Here is a 19,920-nt window from a genome sequence, read left to right on the forward strand (position 1 = left end):
CTTGAGATGCTCTGGGCCCTGGACGAGGGTCAGCAGTTGAAGGTGAGTGGGGAAAGAGTAGGAGTGTAGTCAGACGTGGGGCGGTGGGGGCAGGGGTTTGCATCATAGCTCTGCCCCTGGTCAGGTATATCAGAACCATGGGCAGGTTATTTAATCTCTGGGGATTCCTATCTGCAAAATGGGATGATAACACGTACTTCGTGGGGTCATGGTAACAATGAAATAGGTCAAGGACTCTAAATCACTGGCAGAACACCCGTCACGTACCAGGTGACTGGAGCTCCTGCATGTGCTGTGGTCCCCAGGCTGCCAGGAGACCAGCCTGTGGATGCCTGCAGGGCTGAGCTCAGGGCATCTGGGTACTGGTGGGTTCCCTCCGTACATGGTGACCGAATACATGGGATCCACGTGTCCCACGGTGAACACGGGAAGCACAGAGGTTCTCCGCATGGGGCTGTGATCATGGCCTTGGCCCCGCTGTCCTCCCCAGCTTGGGGGCTGGACCGGCCCACCAAAGGGAAAGGCCTGCCCGCCCCCGGGAAGGTCCTGCTCCACAGAGCACCTTGCACACATAGGAGCAGCAGCCCCACCCGCCTTCCCTCACACAAAATTTCACCCAGCACTGTCTCACCAGAGTTACAACTGTACTGATAGGAACAAAATCTGTGCCATTTTGGGGGAGGGGGAGGGGGCGGAATTCAGCTGCCTAACTTTTTAGGAAAAAACATACTTATCTCCCTAAAAGTAATGTTAATGTTTGTAAGAATTCGAATGTACTCAAGGAGACAGAGTAAGAAGTCCTTGTTCCCTCTCTTACTTCCAATGGCCTCAGTGTGACGCCAGCGTCCTCGGCCACCAGGTTGGCAGAGGGTGTTGGGGGCAATGTGGCCTGGGCAGCCCTCGGGATGGCCCATGTGTCCAGGGTGATGAAGACCGGTTCTTCTGACCCACGATGGATGAGGAGCAAGCTGGACTCCGACACAGAGTGAGAGAAGCTTGTGCCCTTGGAAGGGACAGAGCCAGCCTCTGACGCCCAGCCTTTTCTCTGGACAATGTCCAATGGCCCCACTCCGGCCTGTCCTGACACTTCCGGGGCTTTGTTTGAGAAAAGCAAACAACCACCTCTCACACAGGGAGGGTCTGGTTACACAGCCTCTGTCAAATGCCACTTTTCTTGAAAGTGCCACTTTGTTGGGGGGAAGGGAGCCTTCCAGGCTGTAGGGGAGGGATGGTCTCTCTTGGGGTCCCAGCAGGGAGGGTGAGGCCAGCCCCTCAGGTTTGGAGGCCCCAGGGGAGGTGGCCAGATCCGGGTACCCTCCTGGTGTTGAGAGGACCGCCCTCTGGACTGATGGCACAGGCCTGTCTCACAGTCCTCTCCCCGATCTCAGTCCTGGTGTTGAGAGGACCGCCCTCTGGACTGATGGCACAGGCCTGTCTCACAGTCCTCTCCCCGATCTGTCTGAGTCTCCTGTCCGCAGACATTGCCACGGGAGCCAGTGGCCCCGGACTCGTGGAGACCCCCCTCCCTCTGCACCCAGCCTTACTTGCAGAGGACAGCGTCGTTGTCAGGCAGGGCCTCGTACACACACAAGTCCGTGTCCTCCTCCTCTCCAGTGACCGCCACCGCGAGGCCCAGGAGCAGGGCTGCTGTGACCAGCCTCATGGTCCAGCCCATGGGCACCTGGAAAGGAAGGAGTCTTCAGAGCTGCCGGGCTCTCTGCAGGGGGTGCCCTTCCCACCCACAGCCCCTGCCCCAGGGGGCCCACCTGGTAGGGAGAGAGCCCTCTGCTTGGCAGGGAGAAGGGCAGGCACAGCCTGGGCTCCGGCAGCTAATCCGCCACCCAGACACAAGTCCCTTGGGCGGCCCTGGGCCTCCTCCCAGCTGGATTCAATTTACAATCGTGGCCTAGGCCCCTCCTCCGTCTATGCAGGGCAGTGCTGTCACTTGTTCCTGCTGCTGCCCGGGGCACGAGCAGACTGCAGAGCAGGAAGGCTCATATAAGCCTCTCACACGGCCCACCTCGTCCCGGACACACCTCCTATCCTGAGTTTCCCCATGTGCAGTCAGTTGGCTGAGGGCCAGCCTGCCCCTCTGGCTTTAACGCAAACCTTTTGGAGGCTGGTGGCCCCAGGTTTTGGGTTCTGGGGGTGCTCCTGAGAGCCTGACTTTGCTGGGGTTTTTTGGAGCAGGAGTGAGGCTGGGCGGTGCCCCCTGCACAGCTCTGCTTCTCCTGCCCGCAGCTCCTCTGCCGCCTGTCTAAATGGCCTCAGGGCTGTGGGGTGGGGGTCATGGTTGAACACGGTGACCTTGTGTAGGAAGGGCCGCTGCTGCAGTGGGTGGGGCTGCCTGGCCTGAAGGACAGCTCCAAAGGGCCAGCTGAGGACACCGGGGCGCGTCCAGCTATACCTTGTGGTGGTGCTGAACTCAGCACTCTCCCAAAATAATAGTCCCTGGAGAAGATGGCCAGCAGAGCTGCCCAAGATGGGGGTGGCATGCACAGTGCTGTACTGGGAGGAAGGGGGGCCTTGGGGTTGAGCTGCACTGAACAACTCAGCTGGGACCCCAGGGCAATCTGCATTCATTCCTTTGGGGAACAGGCCGGCAGGCTGGAGTGTATGGGGCTCTGATTGGAACCAGAGCCAGGGCAGGGGAAAGATCAAAGGCAGTTCTCACACCTTGGGAGGGGTGTGGGGGACCAAGGATTCCTGGGCTCTGCTCTGAGCTAAACCACATGACTGGGGGGCCCCACGCCTCTCTAGGATGTGTGTGTTTGTGTGCTCAGTCGCTTCAGTCGTGTCTGACTCTCTGTGACCCCATGGACTGTAGCCCATCAGGCTCCTCTGTCTATGGGATTCTCCCAGCAAGAATACTAGAGTGGGTTGCCATGCCCTCCTCCAGAGGATCTTCCCAACCTAGGAATCGAACCTGTGCCTCTTGTCTCCTGCATTTGAGGCGGATTCTTTACCACTAGCGCCATCTAGGATGCAGTACCTCTTTTCAAAAACAAGTATGATCTCTTATTCCCTGTGCCTGGCTAAGGAAGGTGAGATCATGGCTCTACAATCTACGCAGCTAGATCTTTGAAGAAATCATTTTTAGCTGAGCTGGCTTTCTGGTTGAACTCCTACTTCCAGGATCCAACTTCCAGCAAAAAGCCCTTCTTTGGGGCTACAAACTAAACACATTTCTCAGTGATCAGGCTCTCTGAAGTATGACTCAGGCTCCCCCACAGATCCTTCCCAAGGCCTCCCCTACTGGAGAGTGTCTCTGAGTAGCTTCCCCATAAGATGGTTGTGAGAATAAAATGAAATGAATTATATAAGGCGCTCAGTAAGGAGTCCGGCACATAGGGAATGCTCAATAATTAACGGATAGTGTAAATATTCTTCCATAGACCCATCCATCCCTTCATGCATTCATTCTCAATCCATCTCACCAGCAGGTGTGAGCACCTCCTATGTGCTGAGCCCTGTGCCTGTGGGGCATAGTCTAAGCGTGGTCCCTGCTCTCATGGAGCTCACAGAACAGCCCAAGCCAGAAGATGGTAGTGCCAGAATGATCACCCAAGACCAAGAGGCTCCAGTCTTCAGAGTGACAGTCACTAGAGAAGCCAGAACTCTCCTGGGTGTCAGCAGCATTTAACTCCAGTAAGGATGAATGGCTGTCTGGAGGTGGGAGTGAGTCCACGGGGCAGGACTGCTCCTGGGGAGACTACTCGAGTCAGCAATTCCTCCTTATTCAGTGAGCACCAGGCTTTTAGCACTGAGTCCTCATGATGATATGTATTTTATTCCGTACTGTGATCCTCATGTGTGCTGTGCTAAGTCGCTTCAGTCGTGTCTGACTCTTTGAGACCCCATGGACTGTAGCCCACCTTGCCTGGACTATCCATGGGATTCTCCAGGCAAGAATTACTGGAGTGGGTTGCCATGCTCTCCTTCAGGGGATCTTCTGGACCCAAGGATATCTCCTATATTGGCAGGGGGGTTCTTTACCACTAGCACCATCTGGGAAGCCCCATAATCCACATGAGGTAGGTACTATTATGATCCCATTGTACAGAGGGGGAGAGTGAGGCACAGAGAGATTTAGCCAGAGAACCTGCACCTGGGTGACATGGGTAGTAGGTGGCCGACCTGAGATTTGAACCCTCGCTTTCTGATTCTGGACGCCATGCTCCTTAACCATTCACTCTCCTGACACCTCTTTCGGCTCTGCGGTGCCCTGACGTGTTCCTCTCTAGTCCCTTTGTTCTTAGAATAAAGCCTGGAATCTTCCAGGTATCCCACAATGCCCTGAAAGATCTGGCTCTTCCTGCCTCTCTAGCCACCTCTTTCTACTCTCTGTCTGTCCTTCAAACTCCTTCCTGCCCCAGGGCCTTCCAGTACTCCACTGCCACTTCCCATTCCCCCTTGGGGGACCCGGAAGTGTCATTTCCTCAAAGAGACTTCCTCTGATTCCCAGACTCCATTAGACTGCTGTTATACAGAATCAGAGCAATTTACTCCTTTCCTCACTGTCCTTATATGTTAGTAAAATTATTTTGTAGCTATTTATACTTAGTAATTTGCTTATAGTCTCCCCACTCCACAGCCCACCAGGGTCTCAGAGGCAATGCCTAGTCTGTGTCTCGTTTTCCAAGGCAGCCCTTGGTGGGTCTACATGCTACATACTTTCTAGTTTGAATGCCTGACAAACTTGCCACTTCTGCTTCTGATGGTCCTTGTGTTCACTCAATAGCTCTTAACTCTCTATAAATATCAGTGGGAAAGTAACCTCTCTTGCTGGCGTTAGGCCCTGGATCCCCATTGCTTATTTATCTAACTTTCTCTGGCTTGTTTTTGTACAGAGAGATCTGACAGAATGCAGTGGTTCCTGGTGTTTTTGAATCTGATCCTTTCCTTGGGGAATTCACAAGACTTGCCTTTTTGAACTCCAGCCCCCTCAGTGCTCACCCCTGAAGCTTCCTTCTCTTCCTTCAGGCACCTGGGCTTAAAACCACCTCCCAGCACCATCAATCAGGCCACACCGTTGGCCTTCTGAGATATCCTGGTTTCTCTAGATACCCAGATCTACTGAACCAGTGCTCCTGGAATGCTTTACCCTCCTCGCCTTCCTCCAGGCCTCCTGTGCCTGACACCCCTATCACTGCTCAAGTGTCACCTGCTTTTTCTCCACCCAGACACAGACTCTTATGTTTCCCCTCCCTCCTCAACTTTTCCACCTCTGCCTTCTGGAGTTTCTGTACTGCAGTGATCAAATTCTCCCTCAGTCATTTCTTTCCTACTTCATTTTTAAAAACATTGAAATATATTCACATACCATAAAATTTACTCTTTTAACACGTGCAGTTCAGTGGGAATTTTAGTATAAAAATCACTAAAGGATGTGCAGCTATCCTCATTATATAATTCCAGAATATGTTCATCACCCCCCAAAGAAGCCTAGAGAATCCATTAGCAGTGACTCCTTATTCCTTCCTCTCTCAGAACCTGGGAACTACTAATCTTTCTCTCTTCATAGGTGTGCTTATTCTGGACATTTCATATAGGTGGAATTATACTGTATGTGTTCTTTTGTGGGGCTTCCCAGGTGCCTCAGTGGTAAAGAATCCTCCAGCCAATGAAGGAGACATGTTCGATCCCTGGGTCAGGAAGATGTCATGTGGGAGGAAATAGCAACCCACTCCAGTATTCTTGCCTGGAGAATTCCAAGGACAGAGGAGCCTGGTGGGCCAAATTAAATTATGGGTAAATACCCATAAAGGGCTTCCCAGGTGGCTCAGCTGGTAAAGAATCCACCTGCAACCTGGGTTCAATCCCTGGGTTGGGAAGCTCCCCTGGAGAAGGGATCAGCTACCCACTTCCAGCTTGGCCTGGAGAATTCCATGGACTGTATAGTCCACGAGTTCGCAAAGAGTCGGACATGAATGAGCAACTTTCACTTCACTTCACACCCATAAAAGACAATCTAAAAGTCCTAAGCAGAAACTAGGGTGAGACTCTTGGGGAAATTAAGACATTCAAAAGTAGCTAGCTGTATAAGTGGAAGAATTGAAAAAGCCATATGCTCAAGACACATGCTCAGAAAAAACCCAGAAGACTATAACCTTTCACCTTGGGTTCTAGTTCTCAGGATCAGCCTGAGATCCTTCTTTCTCTGGAAAGGGAAATCAGGACCCCACATAGAAAGGAAACTTCCCAAGTCTGTTACTTCCTTCCTTGGTAAGGCCTGTCTGAACTAAATCAGTAATGCTAATCCCATTAGTAATGCCAATTCTAGCACAGAACTCCAGGAGTGATATATGTACCCAAGAGCCATTTCTGGGAAAGTTAAAGAAATGTTTGATGCTCAGAAATAAGCATAGAAAAGCCATGAATAACAAGCCTCAAATCATACTAGAGTGAAGAAATCGAAGATACCACCCTAAACATGAATTTCCTTAAGGCCTCCAGGCCACAGTTCTCATTCCTGAGGTTTCTCTGTCTCTTTGGCCGGTCCTTACGGAAAGTCCTGGCCTCACATCTCATACTCCATGCCAAGAAGAGTCTGGCCACTTACCCAGAGCAGTGTGGGAGCTGTGGGGAGGAGGCTGCGGGGAGATGAGAAATCTTGGCAGGTTTCAGGGCTGGAGAAGGTGGGGAGAAAGTTCCCTCCAGGATGCCCCAGAGTCTGGGCCCTTAAGGCCCAATCAGAGTCTGGCAGTGTTGAGCGACGGAGAGTATAGGGAAGGCTCCTGGAGTTGCCAGCAGAGGAGGCAACGGTTGGTCGTTGGGGAGGCAGTTGGAGAAAGTTCTAGGGAGTTCCAGGGAGGAGCTAATATGTAGAGTGGGTAAGAATAGGAAAGAAGACAGGGTGGGTTTTCTGGCATTCCTCCTTCCAAGGACTCTACAGAAAGCTGAGGGAATCACATAGACGATTCTCTTACCTTTACACTGTAAAGCCGGCTGAAGACCCGTATGGATGTATAAGAGAGCTGCAGAGGGATGGAGGGAAACCATAGAGACCAGAGTTCCTGAGAGAGACAAATAGCGCCTGAGTGCTTTAGAGCAAAATGCTCATAGACACAGATAGGAGAGAGGTGGGGTTGGGACCCTTGCTTGGGGTGGAGTCAGTGCCCCCTTCCCCAGCAAGCACGGCCTGGAGCCACAGAAGAACAACACTGGTTCAAGGCCAAGTTCTGCCAGGCCTACCAACTGTGTCCAGCAGGTAATGTTCTACCAAAATGGGCAGTGGATGCTCCTGTAACAGGCAAGTCCCTGGCTTGCAGGACCTGGATTTCTCTCTGTGCTTTATATGACCACATCTGGGTGGACAGTCTCGGTTTCCTTCTGGAAAATTTCTTCCAGGAAATTCAAGGAGTCAGTAGACATTTAAACACTCCAGATGAATTAAGTCAGAATCTTTGAGAGTACATTTTTAAGTGCTCCTTATGGGATTTTAAAGAGCAGCCAGGCACCTAACTGGGGGCAGGTACCCTACAGATGCCGAAGGTTCAAAGATGCATGAGATGCAGAGCCTTAACTTGATAAACTCACAGTTGAAAAAGGACAATAAACATCCAAACAAACAACAATCACAAAATTGTCAACAGTGGGATGAATTCAGCCACAGAAGCATCGCCAGGGTAAAGAGGCAGCTATTAATTATGTATTTTGTTTTAGGCATTTAAAGATGGTTTGACATCTTATGGGTCTTGCTGGCTGAGGAGAGATGGATTAGAAGTCAGCCTTGCTGACTCTAGGCCTCTGTTCTTTCCCTTCACAAGCTCCTAACCCATTCTTTCCAAACCCAGGGCCTGGGATTTGGTGTTTCTGTTTGTCAGGTTCTCCTAGACAGCATGTGAGTTCAACTGTGCTGAATTTCATTGCTTCACCTCCCTTGGCTAAGCTCTGTGTCCCACTTTGAAAGTCCCCTCCAGGGAGTCCACTCTCCTCTACTCTGGGAATGTCTTCCCTTCACCCTACTCTCAAATCTGACCTTCCTTCCATGCCCATTGGCCCTTTCCCTCTTTAAGCTTTTCTCAAGTACTCTTTCAGACCTACAACACTCAAGCTGACATATTTGTTTGATTTTCATTGGTATGATGCCAATGATTTTTTTATGATTTTCATTGGTATGATGCTGTAACCAACCTGTCAGGATTTTCCAGGCAAAAAGACTGGAATGGGTTACCATTTCCTACTCCAGAGGATCTCCTCAACTCAGTGATCAAACCCACGTCTCTTGTGTCTCCTGAGTTGGCAGGTGGGTTCTTACCACTAGTGCCACCTGGGAAGCCCCTCAGTATCTGCATAACAGCTCAAAGATACTGTTGTGTGTATCTGTGATGGAAATTGCCCCAAGGACCTTGCTCCAAAGCTGCTCTTGACTGTTTCTCCCTGGTCTCCCTTCCCTAATTAGCAACTGCTTGCCCCCACTTTTCTTTGGTACTCCCCAATCTTGAGAAGAACAGGTGTTGGATGAGAAAAGGAAATAACTATTTTGAATAAAGATGTTAATCATAAACTCAACTCGGCAGACAAATTATGTTAAGCAGAGTCCTGTGGGCCTCCTAGGCACAAAGACTTTCTGTGCTGCACCCCCCCCCCCATTTCTTTGATTATAGGAAATAGACTTCCTTTAGCCTCCATGACCTTCCCTGAGTCCCAACGGGCAGATTCAAGAAGTTGCTAATTAGGGAAGAGAGGGGATGCAAGACCAGGAAGAAACAAACCGTCTAGAGCTGCAGGGACCTTCGCTGTTGCACGGGGATTTTCTCTGGTTGCAGAGAGGGGCCGGGGGTGGGGGTGTGTGTGTAGGGGGTACTCTCTAGTTGTAGTGTCCAGGTTTCTCATTGCATTGGCTTCTCTTGTTGCAGAGCACAAGCTCTACGTTGTGTGGCTTGTGGGCTCTAGAGCTCAGGCTCGATAGTTACGGCACACAGGCTTAGTTGCTCCATGGCATGTGGATCTTTCCAGAACATGGATCGAACCTGTGTCCCCTGCATTGCAAGGTGGATTCTTAGCTACTGGACCACAGGGAAGCCTGGGAAAACTACTTTTTGAGGGGCTTGGGCTCCCTGGGGAAATACCACTTAGTGATGAGACTGACTTTGGTCACCAAATTATCTCCTAAATTAAGCAGAGGTGCCAAAGAATTGATGCTTTTAAATTGTGATATTGGAGAAGACTCTTGAGAGTCCCTGGGACTTCAAGGAGCTCAAACAGTCAATCCTAAAGGAACTCAACCCTGAATATTCATTGGAAGGACTGATGCTGAAGCTTCAATCCTTTGGCCATCTGATGCAAAGAGCTGACTCATTGGAAAAGACCATGATGCTAGGAAAAATTGAGGGCAGGAGGAGAAGGGGGTGACAGAGGATAGGATGGTTGGATAGTATCATCAACTCAATGGACATGAATCCGAGCAAACTCCAGGAGATAATGGAGGACAGAGGAGCCTGATCTGTGGCAGTCCATGGGGGTCGCAGAGAGCTGGACACTGACTGAACAATAAGCAGGTGCTAGATGGTAAACAAATGACACCAGGCCTTCCCCAAGGGCCAAGGAAGGAAGTTCTTGGTAGCACAGTCAGTCAGTCACATCCCCGGGAGCCCTCACAGATGACAGTCACATGGGGTGGAGGTGGGGGCCAGAAAGGACACCAACTCTGCTCTGCCAGCAGGGACCACATGTCCTTGCCCATAGCAGGAGAGGTACAAGCCCTCACAGTCCCTGCAGCTGGGACAGGAGGCAGCACAACTTGCTCTTTGACCTGCTCACATCCAAGTCACATCTCTCGTGTCCTCTCATGTCATCATATCTCTCTTTGTAGAGTTCATGGGTGGGTGGCAGAGGGGGTAAGTTCCACTTTGGATTAGGAAATTAGTTTCAACCCACTGAAGAGACTTTTACTTCTTGATTTATTGCATTAAGGCTGAGCATAGCACTTGTGATAGGAACAGAGTAAAGGAACAAAGTAGGTGATTAAATAATTCCACTGGGGGATTGTAAGTAGAAAAAATATGGGAGACCCTTATAAGTTAATGATCATTTAAGAAAGCAGGTTGGCTTAACCACAAAACCAAGCAGGCCTGCTTAGCAACAAAACCATTCAACAGAAGCATGAGACGTGCCCCCAAACAATAAAACAATGGTGGCCTGAGGTCACATCCTGCCCAGTGAGCTCAGTAAGTTAATGATCCCTAGGACATGCTCTCTGCACACATAAAAAGAAATCATTTATGCAAAGGTGAATTTCAAAGTAAAGGCCCTCATTGAACTGAGGCCTGAAATAATATTTCCATAGTGCCGTGACAGTCTTGTCTTGACCATGTAGGGACAAGAAAATTCTTCTGCCCAATGAAGGAGTTGCCGATGATGGAAGCATAGTGTCTACTCAAAAGTGATGGAGAAAGTGGTCTTTCCCCCGGCCTCAGTTTTCCTTTGATTATAAAACTTTAGCCCAGTAACTTCTCAGGGGATGGCATCCTCTAGCCCACCCATTTATAAGCCTCACAAATGTCCTAATCTAATTAATCATTTCTTAGTTATCACTTTTTCTCTCACTGAATTCTTTCTGTGCTGAGGCATAAAGGATTGGAGCTCCTCGGAGTGCCCCCAAAATGCCACCCAACGGTTTCACTTGCAGGTGCTCAGTAAATTTTTATTGAGGAATGCATGGGTGATGGAAGCTTCTGGAAACTTCATTATCTTCTGCCTTGTTGAATCAGGCACCTTCATTCCAGATGTTTGGTGTTGATTCTACCATTACTTCAATTTTGGGAAGTTCCCTTGTAATGCTTATGAGACATATCAGAATATGTGTTCTATTTGGGTTTTTCCCCCAGTCACCCAGAGCACTGCATGTGTGCTAAGCTGCTTCAGTCCTACCTGACTCTTTGCAACCCCATGGACTGTAGCCCAGTCTGGGCTCCTCTGTCCATGGGATTTCCCAGGCAAGAATACTGGAGTGGGTTGTCATTTCCTTCTCCAGGGCATCTTCCCAACCCAGAGATCAAACCCGCATCTCTTCTGTCTCCTGCGTTGGCAGGAGAATTCTTTACCACTAGCACCTCCTGGGAAGCCCTACCCAAAGCACTGTCATAAGCAAAAACATGCCTCTGTACTTAGGGCTGTCATCCTAAAGAAATGGGTCTAAACACTTATTAATTGTATCCTATTGTAACTGCTCACATGGGAAGAGCTTGTATAAGTAAGTAGTTGCTACCTACCAATGGTTTCTCTTTGGGTTTTATTATTATTATTTTCTTTTGGTCTCTGAGTGTCTTGTGGGATCTTATTTCCCCAACCATGAACTGAACCCAGGCCCTTGACTGTGAAAGTATGGAGTCCTAACCACTGGACCACCAGGGAATTCCCATCTTTGGGCTTTCTTAAAGCTATATGTCTTGGGTATATAACGAATAATTTTTTAGAAAAGGAAAACCATCACTCTCACACAGATACAAATACATGTTAAAATTTCTATTTTAACTCATTGTTAATAAAGGAATTGGTAAGACCTTACAACCCATTCAAAGGCTAGCCAAAGAATGGATATATCCGTAGGTCAGGAATGTTGAAATGAATGTGCAATGTGCAAGGGAAATCAAATGAACTTCCACTATCCAGGATTTATTTCTATGTTTATAGATGAGAATTATTTAGCATTGTTTTTAGTTATCTACATCATCATCTATAGTTTATGGAGTTCTAAAAATAGCCCAAGTCATGAAAGGGGCAGAAAATCAGAAAACCAAGAGTGTGCTCTAAGCTATCTTCCATGGCAGACACCCAGTAGTCTTATTTTCTTATTCAAGCATCCTTACATGACAGAAGTGACATTTGGAGTCAATGGAGAAAGAACAGACTATCCAATAAATGCTGCCAGGACAACTGAATTTCCATATGTAAAAATAAAATTAGATTATGACACTATACTTCTACCCAGAACAAAATTCAGGTGGATTAAAAATGAAATTTAAAATAGAAAAGTCTTAAACCTTCAGAAGAAAATACAGGAAACCATCTTTATGACTTAAGTTGGGGAAGAAAATAGTACAGAAAAGACACAAACTATATGAAAAAGATTGATAGATTGGATTATATTTAAAACAAAAAAATCTTTTTTTTCATCAAGAGAACCTGATATAAAATATTGCATATAGGCAAAAAAGTCTCCATATTGAGAATTCGTAAAGAGCTTCTACAAATCAAATGGGCTTGCCCAGTGGTTCCATGGGTAAAGAATCCACCTGCAGTGCAGGAAACACAGGAGATGCCGGTTCCATTCCTGGGTTGGGAAGATCCCCTGGAGAAGGGAATGGCAACACACTCCAGTATTCTTGCCTGGAGAATCCCATGGACAAAGGAGCCTATCGGTCTATAGCTTGATTGGTCAAAAAGAGTCAGACACGACTGAACGACTACATACACACACACACACACACACACACACAAATCACATCAGAGAAAAACCAAAGAATAAGCCAGCAGAGAGGAGGGGGAAACTACAGGAAGAAACTCGGAGCACAGACCTCTAGGGAGTTGTGCTCCAGTGGCCCCTCTAAGGCCTTTCAGATGAGCACTAGCTCCTCCAACCACCCAAAGGAGCCCAGAGGGACAGCACAACCTGGAGATTTACTCAGAACCAATTGCATTTCACTCTGGCTCCATGCCCAGATTCCTCAGGACACCAGGCTGACCCACCTGGTCAGTTTCTCTGAAGTGGAGGACAATTCTGCTTCCATTTTAGATACCAGGATCCCATTCAACTCATTCATTCAACACATCTTTGCATGCCCTTCTGTGCCAGGTACCGAGAATATGGAGGGAGACCATCCTCCAGAGCTTCCTGCTCTAGGGCTGGCGAAGGAGCCAAACACTAACCATCAAGGCAGGTGCCCTGACAGATGGAGACAAATGCAAGGAAGGGCTCTGGGATCCACCAGTGCTCTCCTTTGCACAGCCCCTCAACCCACCCCTGTGATTTTGCAGGTTGTTTCTAAGTTGAATTTGTACTTACAGAAAAGTTACAAAAGTAATACAGAGAATAGACTGTCTATCCCACATCCAGCTTCACCTTGCATGGCCATAGAACACTTACTAAAACTAAGAACTAGGACTTCCTTGGTGGTCCAGTGGTTAAGAATAATCTACCTGCCAGTGCAGGGGAGATGAGGTTCAATCCCTGGTCTGGGAGCATTCCACACGCCTTGGAGCAATCAAGCCCGTGAGCCACAACTACTGCGCTTTCTCTTAAGAGCTGGGAGTCACAACTACTGAAGCCGGTACTCCCTAGAGCCTGTGCGCTGCAACATAGAAGTCACAGTGGTGAGAAACTCGCACACTGAAACTAGAGAGTAGCCCCTGCTCAGTGCAACTAGAGAAAGCCTGCACGCTGCAATGCAGCCAGAATGCAATTATTATTATTTTTTAACTCTAGGAATTAGCCTTAGTACTATACTCCTAGACAACACAATGTATCTGGACTTTATGAGTTTTCACATGAACCCCTTTTTCTGTTCCAGGGTCCCATGATGTATTTTGTTGTCACATCTCCTTAGTTAGCACCTAAGTTACAGTTGAATAATTGTCTCACTCCAAAATTCATATATTGAAAATTAATCCCTGAAGTATTTGCAGGTGGAGCCTTTGGGAAGGTGATTAGGTCATGAGGGTGAAGCCCTCATAAATGCAATTAGTACCCTTATAAAGGAGGCCCCAGAGAGCTCCCTCACCCCTTCCATCATGTGAAGACACAATGAGAAGGCACTTATCATGAACCAGGAAGTGATTCTCACCAGACACCGAACTTGCTGGCAACTTGACCTTTGACTTCCCAGACTCCAGAACTGTGAGGAATAAATGTCTGTTGTTTGTAAGTCACCCAGTCTGGTATTTACCAGCCAGAATGGACTAAGACACTCGGTCTTTCCTTGTCTTTTGTGATTTTGATAGTTTTTGAAGTCTAGGAGCAAATGGTCAGGTATTTTGGAGAATGTCTTCTCATGGTTAGATTGAGGCCAACATTATTGAGGAGGCTGCAGCAGAGCACCCCCTTCTCAATGCATCAGATCAGGGGGCATATGATGGATGTCAATCTGTAACTGCTGATATTGACCTTGATCACTTGGTTAAGGTGGTCTCTGTCAGGATTCTCTACTGTAGACTTACTATTTTTCCCTTTGTAATTATTACATATTTATGAGTAAATACTTAGGGATTTTGCTTTGGCTCTGTCTCTTCATTCTTTCTGGAGTTATTTCTCCACTGATCTCCAGTAGCATATTGGGCACCTACTGACCTGGGAAGTTCATCTTTCAATGTCTTATCTTTTTTCCTTTTCATACTGTTCATGGGGTTCTCAAGGCAAGAATACCGAAGTGGTTTGCCATTCCCTTCTCCAGTGGGCCACGTTCTGTCAGCGGACCACGTTCTGTCAGCTCCAGTGGACCACATTTTGGCTTAAAACTCAATATTCAGGAAAATGAAGATCACGGCATCTGGTCCCATCACTTCATGGCAAATAGATGGGGAAACAATGGAAACAGTGACAGACTTTATTTTGGGGGGCTCCAAAATAACTGCGGATGGTGAGTGACTTCAGCCATGAAATTAAAAGATGCTTGCTCCTTAGAAAAAAAGCTATGACCAACCTAGACAGCATATTAAAAAGTACCTTTGCCAACAAAGTTCCATCTAATCAAAGCTATGGTTTTTCCAGTAGTCATGTATGGATGCGAGAGTTGGACTATAAAGAAAGCTGAGTGCCAAAGAGTTGAGGCTTTTGGACTGTGGTGCTGGAGAAGACTCTTGAGAGTCCCTTGGACTGCAAGGAGTTCCAACCAGTACATTCTAAAGGAAATCAGTCCTGAATATTCATTAGAAAGACTGATGCTGAAGCTGAAACTCAATACTTTGGCCACCTGATGTGAAGAACTGACTCATTTGAAAATACCCTGATGCTGGGAAAGATTGAAGGCAGGAGGAGAAGGGGATGACAGAGGATGAGGTGGCTGGATGGCATCATTGACTCAATGGACATGAGTTTAAGTAAACTCCGGGAGTTGATGATGGACAGGGATGCCTGGTGTGCTGCAGTCCATGGGGTTGCAAAGAGTTGGACATGACTGAGCAACTGAACTGAATTGACTTAGAGATTATGCAAATATCCTGTTTCTAATTAAGTTTTGCTTGGGCTGTTTTTTCAACTCACGCTTGCATTGTCTTCATAAGACTGATAACTTCTGATGGTAAGCATGAGCTCTGCAGGGCAACTCAACTGAGAAAGTACAGTACGTGTCCTTTCCTTTTGTCCACTGCCCACAAGCACAAAGAAGCCAAGCTGTCCTCACCTGGTGCTGCGTGGGTGTCTGCCCCTCACCAAAGGTCGGAGTATCACTGAGGATACTCCAAAGCTCTAGAAAGACAGGCAGCTGGAAACAGAATATAGAAAATATGATAAAGACATGGAAGCAGCTGTAAGTATGAAGACAGCCTGAAGAAGTTAGTCTTCTGTATCTCAGATAAGTGAAAGCTGGGAGGAGGAGAGGATGTATACTAGGGTACATGTGAGCTTTTTTGTTTACTTAAAACGCAGATAAACTGAGGCATAGGGTGGAGAAAGGAGAGCTCACAACTTGAAGGAGCTCATATGAAAAATCAAAGTTAAGAAGCTGGACTCTGTACCCTGAAATCTGTCACTCAAGAGGCCGTAGATTTGAAATACACATGCTTGGAGGCTATGTTTACATTCTTTTTTTTTTTTTTTTAATTTTTTTTAACTTTATTTATTTTTTTGGAGGCTAATTACTTTACAATATTGTATTGGTTTTGTCATAATTGACATGAGTCCGCCACGGGTGTACATGTGTTCCCCATCTGAAGGATAATTGCTTTATAATATTGTGGTTGAGCTTCCCCTGTGGCTCAGCAGTGAACAATCCGCCTGCAATGCAGAAGATGCAGGAGGCCCAGGGTTTGATCCCTAGGTGGGGAAGATCCCCTGGAGAAGGGCATGGCCATCCATTCTACTATCCTTGCCTGGAGAATCCCATAGACAGAGGAGCCTGGCAGGCCACAGTTCACAGGGTCACAAAGAGTTGCACATGACAGAAGCGACTGAGCATGCATGTACGCATCGTGTTGGTTTCTGCCACACATCAACATGGATCAGCCATCGGTATACATATGCCCCCCCTCTCTTAAACCTCCCTCCCACCTCCCTCCACATCCCACCTCTCTAGGTTGGATGGGCCCCAGTCGGGAAGGCTAACATCCCACAAACCTGGTAACCACACTGACCAGCAGCTAGTGGGGCATGGTACACATATGTGTGTTTTGGATGGCCTCAGGGTCCAAGCCAGACCAGCAGTGCTCAGTTTTCCATATGAAGAAAATTGAGACCCCGTCAGGCTTCCAGATTTGGGAATCCACCTTTCATCCTTCTTGAGCCCTGTAGGGGAGATATCCAGGCCACCAACACATGCTTCATGGGTCTCTACCCTGTTTGTCCAGCCATAATGTATTCTCCCTCTACTCATGAGTCTCTGTCACATGGCCCACATCTTAGGGCCATTTAGGCAATGGCACCCCACTCCAGTACTCTTGCCTGGAAAATCCCAAGGATGGAGGAGCCTGGTGAGCTGCAGTCCATGGGGTCGCTAAGAGTTGGACACGACTGAGCGACTTCACTTTCACTTTTCACTTTCATGCATTGGAGAAGGAAATGGCAACCCACTCCAGTATCCTTGCCTGGAGAATCCCAGGGACGGGGGAGCCTGGTGGGCTGCCGTCTAATGGCTCGCATAGAGTCGGACATGACTGAAGCGACTTAGCAGCAGCAGCAGCAGTAGCAGCAGAGCAGAATTAAATTAAGGTTTCTCCTAGCAAGAAAATAATTCAGTTCCAGGGTGATATTCAGTCCAGAATTCTGGTTCTTGTTATTAGCTACTGGCTGATCCTGAACTTTTAGGTAACAGCTTGCAAGGGCCACCAAGAGCTAGTGGCACATCTCAATTCTGCTTTGATCTCTGTAGTTATGTCAGGCCCTGGTCCCCTGCCTTTAGGACTGTTGGTGACCATGGAAACCATGAACTCAATGGTCTGTTTTTGTTCTACCTTGTGGGGTAGACGCCATTGAGATGATTCTTACAAAGTGCTTAAAAAGTGGGGTGGGGGAGAGGGGATACATAATAGGGACTCACTAAGTTCTATGTGTCTTTAGAAGTTGTCTTTGAGAGCTCAACCTTAAGTCTATTTCTTCTGTCTTCCCAAGCATTCTGTATGCTATTTATCATACTGACATCATTTCCTTTCTGCTTACCCCAGTTAGGACTTTATTTTCTGCAACTGAGCCCTGACAGATGCAGGTCAAAGAGAGAAATGACCAGTAAGTTAAGGAAAGGGATATAATTATACAAAAAGATATTCTTGAAATGAGTACACATACAAACTGTGTTAATCAACATGAAAACATTGATAAAACCTATAGCTTTTCAGAATATGTAAGGTGTTCAAATTCACAAAAAATAAAACAAAGAGACAAATAACAATGGCAAAACTGAAAATGTGATCTAAGAATTATCTTTTGGACATGTACTAGATCCAGGTGATTTTATGATAAAATTATTTCTAAAATGGCAGGATATTTTATTTAACATTAAGTGATGCATTTTTTCATTAAAAGTAGCTCCTGATTTCTCCTACTAGCCCAGAAACTCAACATCCATCCTTCACCACTTTATGCGTAGAACAAGAAAGTAGAGTTGCTCAGCTTTGAGTTTCAGGACAGGTTTTACCTTACTGGAAAGACAGAGCCTGAATGCCAAGTGTACGATTTTCAAGAGTCAGATTTTTGAGAAGGAAGTTACCTTCATTTTGCTTTGTATTCAAGAAAATTTATGAATCAATAAGCATAGATGAAACCATGGAGGACACAAAGTTATGATCTCATATGGTCAAACGACTTTCAATAAGAGTGCTAAGACAACTGAATGGGGGAAAGGACAGTCTTCTCAACCAATGGTGCTGGGAGAACTGGATATCCACGTGCAAAAGAACTGAAGTTGGGCTCTCACCTAACACCATATATAAAAATTAACTAAAAAGGGATCAAAGATTTAAATGTAAGCTCAAAAGCTGCAAAACTCTTAAGAGAAAATATAGGGGCAACTCTTCATGACATCTGATTTGGCAATGATTTCTTAGAAATGACACCAAAGACACAGAAAAATAAAGAAAAAATAGACAAAGTGAACTTCCTGAAAAAAAAAAAAAAACTTTTGTGCATGAAAGGACACTATAAACAATAAAAAGACAACTCACAGAATGGGGTAAAACATTTTCAAATCACAAATCTAATAAAAGATTCACATCCAGAAAATATAAAGAACTCCTATTCCTCAACAACAAACCTGATTCAAAAATGAGTAAAGGACTTAAGTAGACACTTCTCCAGAGGAGATATATCAATGGCCAGTAAGCACATGAAAATATAGTTAACATCACTAGTGCATCAGAGAATTGCACATCAAAACTAGAATGAGATACCACCTCACACCGTTTAGGATGGCTACTATCAAATAATCCGAAAGTAAGTGTTGGTGAAGATGTGGAGAAGCTGGAATCCTAGGGCACTGCTGGTGGGGCCATAAAATGGTGCAGCCTTTTATAAAAAATAATACAGGGTGCCTCAAAAAATTAAAATAGAATTAACACTTGGTCCAACACCTCCACTTCTGGGTATATGCCCCAAAGATTGAAAGCAAAACCTTGAAGAGATGTTTGTATACTCATTATTCACAGTAGGCAAAAGGTGGAAGCAACCCAGACAGAGTAAATGAATGATGTCAACAGATAAATGGATGGACAACATACTACACAGATACATATTCTATCATATGATGGAATATCATTCAGCCTTAAAAAGGAAGGGAACTCTGACACATGCTACAGCACGAATGAACTTTGAAGAAATTATGCTAAGTGAAATAAATCAGTCATGAAAGGATAAACACTGTATGAGTCCACTCATATGAGATACATAAAATAGTGAAATTCATTTAGACAGAAAACAGAAAAGTGGTTGCTTGGGGCTGAGGTGAGGGGAGAATGGGGAACAGAGGTTCTGTTTTGCAAAGTGAAAAATGTTCTGGAGTTGGGTGATGATAATGGTTGCATAACAGTGTAAATGTACTCAATGCCTCAGAACTGTACACTGAAAAATGGCTAAAATGGCAAATTTTATGATACATTATTTTACTACAGTTTAAATAAATTTTTAAAAATTAAAACAACAAAAAAGCACATCAAAGTCAAAATAAAACAGGAAGCACTCTCTAAACAAATAAGATCTGTATTAACTCATAGATGTATATGGAGAAAATGATAAAATTTTAATATTGAAGAAATATTCATTAAAGAAAATTGAATCAATGGAGAGATACCTATATACCTAGTTGGGACAGTTTAATATTTAAAAAATATCAATGATCTTCAAATGAATTTATAGGTATAAAGCAATTCGAATAAAAATTTTTTCATTTTTAATGCAAGTTAAAAACAAAGCCTAAACTTCATTTGGAAGAATCAGGGTAACTGAATAGGCCAGGAATTCTTTGGAAAGGAAAAGTTAATGGGGTATGGAGGGGAGAAGAGCATGTCCTATTTCATTTTTCCTGTAAAACTACTGTAAGTAAAACATTATGGTTCTGTCACAAGAACATGGCTCCGTCACAGCTCAGTGAAACAGAGTTGGAAGTCCAGGAACAAATTCAAGTGTGAGTGAAGATTCAATATATGATAAAATTGGGATTTAAGTGAGGAAAGTACAGAGACTAGGACAGTTGACTATTCAGAAGAAAGAAACCCAGACACTTCAATTAGTTAAATGTGAAATACAAAACTATAAAAGAATGAGAAAATAATATAAAA

General features: G+C 46.0%; 1 protein-coding gene across 23 annotated transcripts in view; it reads right to left on the minus strand.

Annotated features, from left to right (window-relative positions):
• PEBP4 (phosphatidylethanolamine binding protein 4) overlaps positions 1-19,920 on the minus strand; it is a 244,866-nt gene that overhangs the window by 218,801 nt on the left and 6,145 nt on the right. For 9 of the 23 annotated variants that reach the window (XM_086416258.1, XM_086416271.1, XM_086416260.1 and 6 more), the window contains exon 2: positions 1,545-1,681. In XM_086416258.1, coding sequence (XP_086272384.1) covers positions 1,545-1,681 — 137 coding nt within the window. Of the gene's footprint in view, positions 1-1,544; positions 1,682-1,766; positions 1,863-2,109; positions 2,327-6,562; positions 6,775-19,920 lie in introns of those variants that run through there. The other 14 variants (XM_086416261.1, XM_086416276.1, XM_086416269.1 and 11 more) reach the window with 7 other exon arrangements.

This window comes from Bos grunniens, chromosome 8 (assembly GCF_055505025.1).
Source record: "Bos grunniens cultivar Pamir isolate PY7600 chromosome 8, Bosgru_T2T1.0, whole genome shotgun sequence".
NCBI classification, from domain to species: domain Eukaryota; kingdom Metazoa; phylum Chordata; class Mammalia; order Artiodactyla; family Bovidae; genus Bos; species Bos grunniens.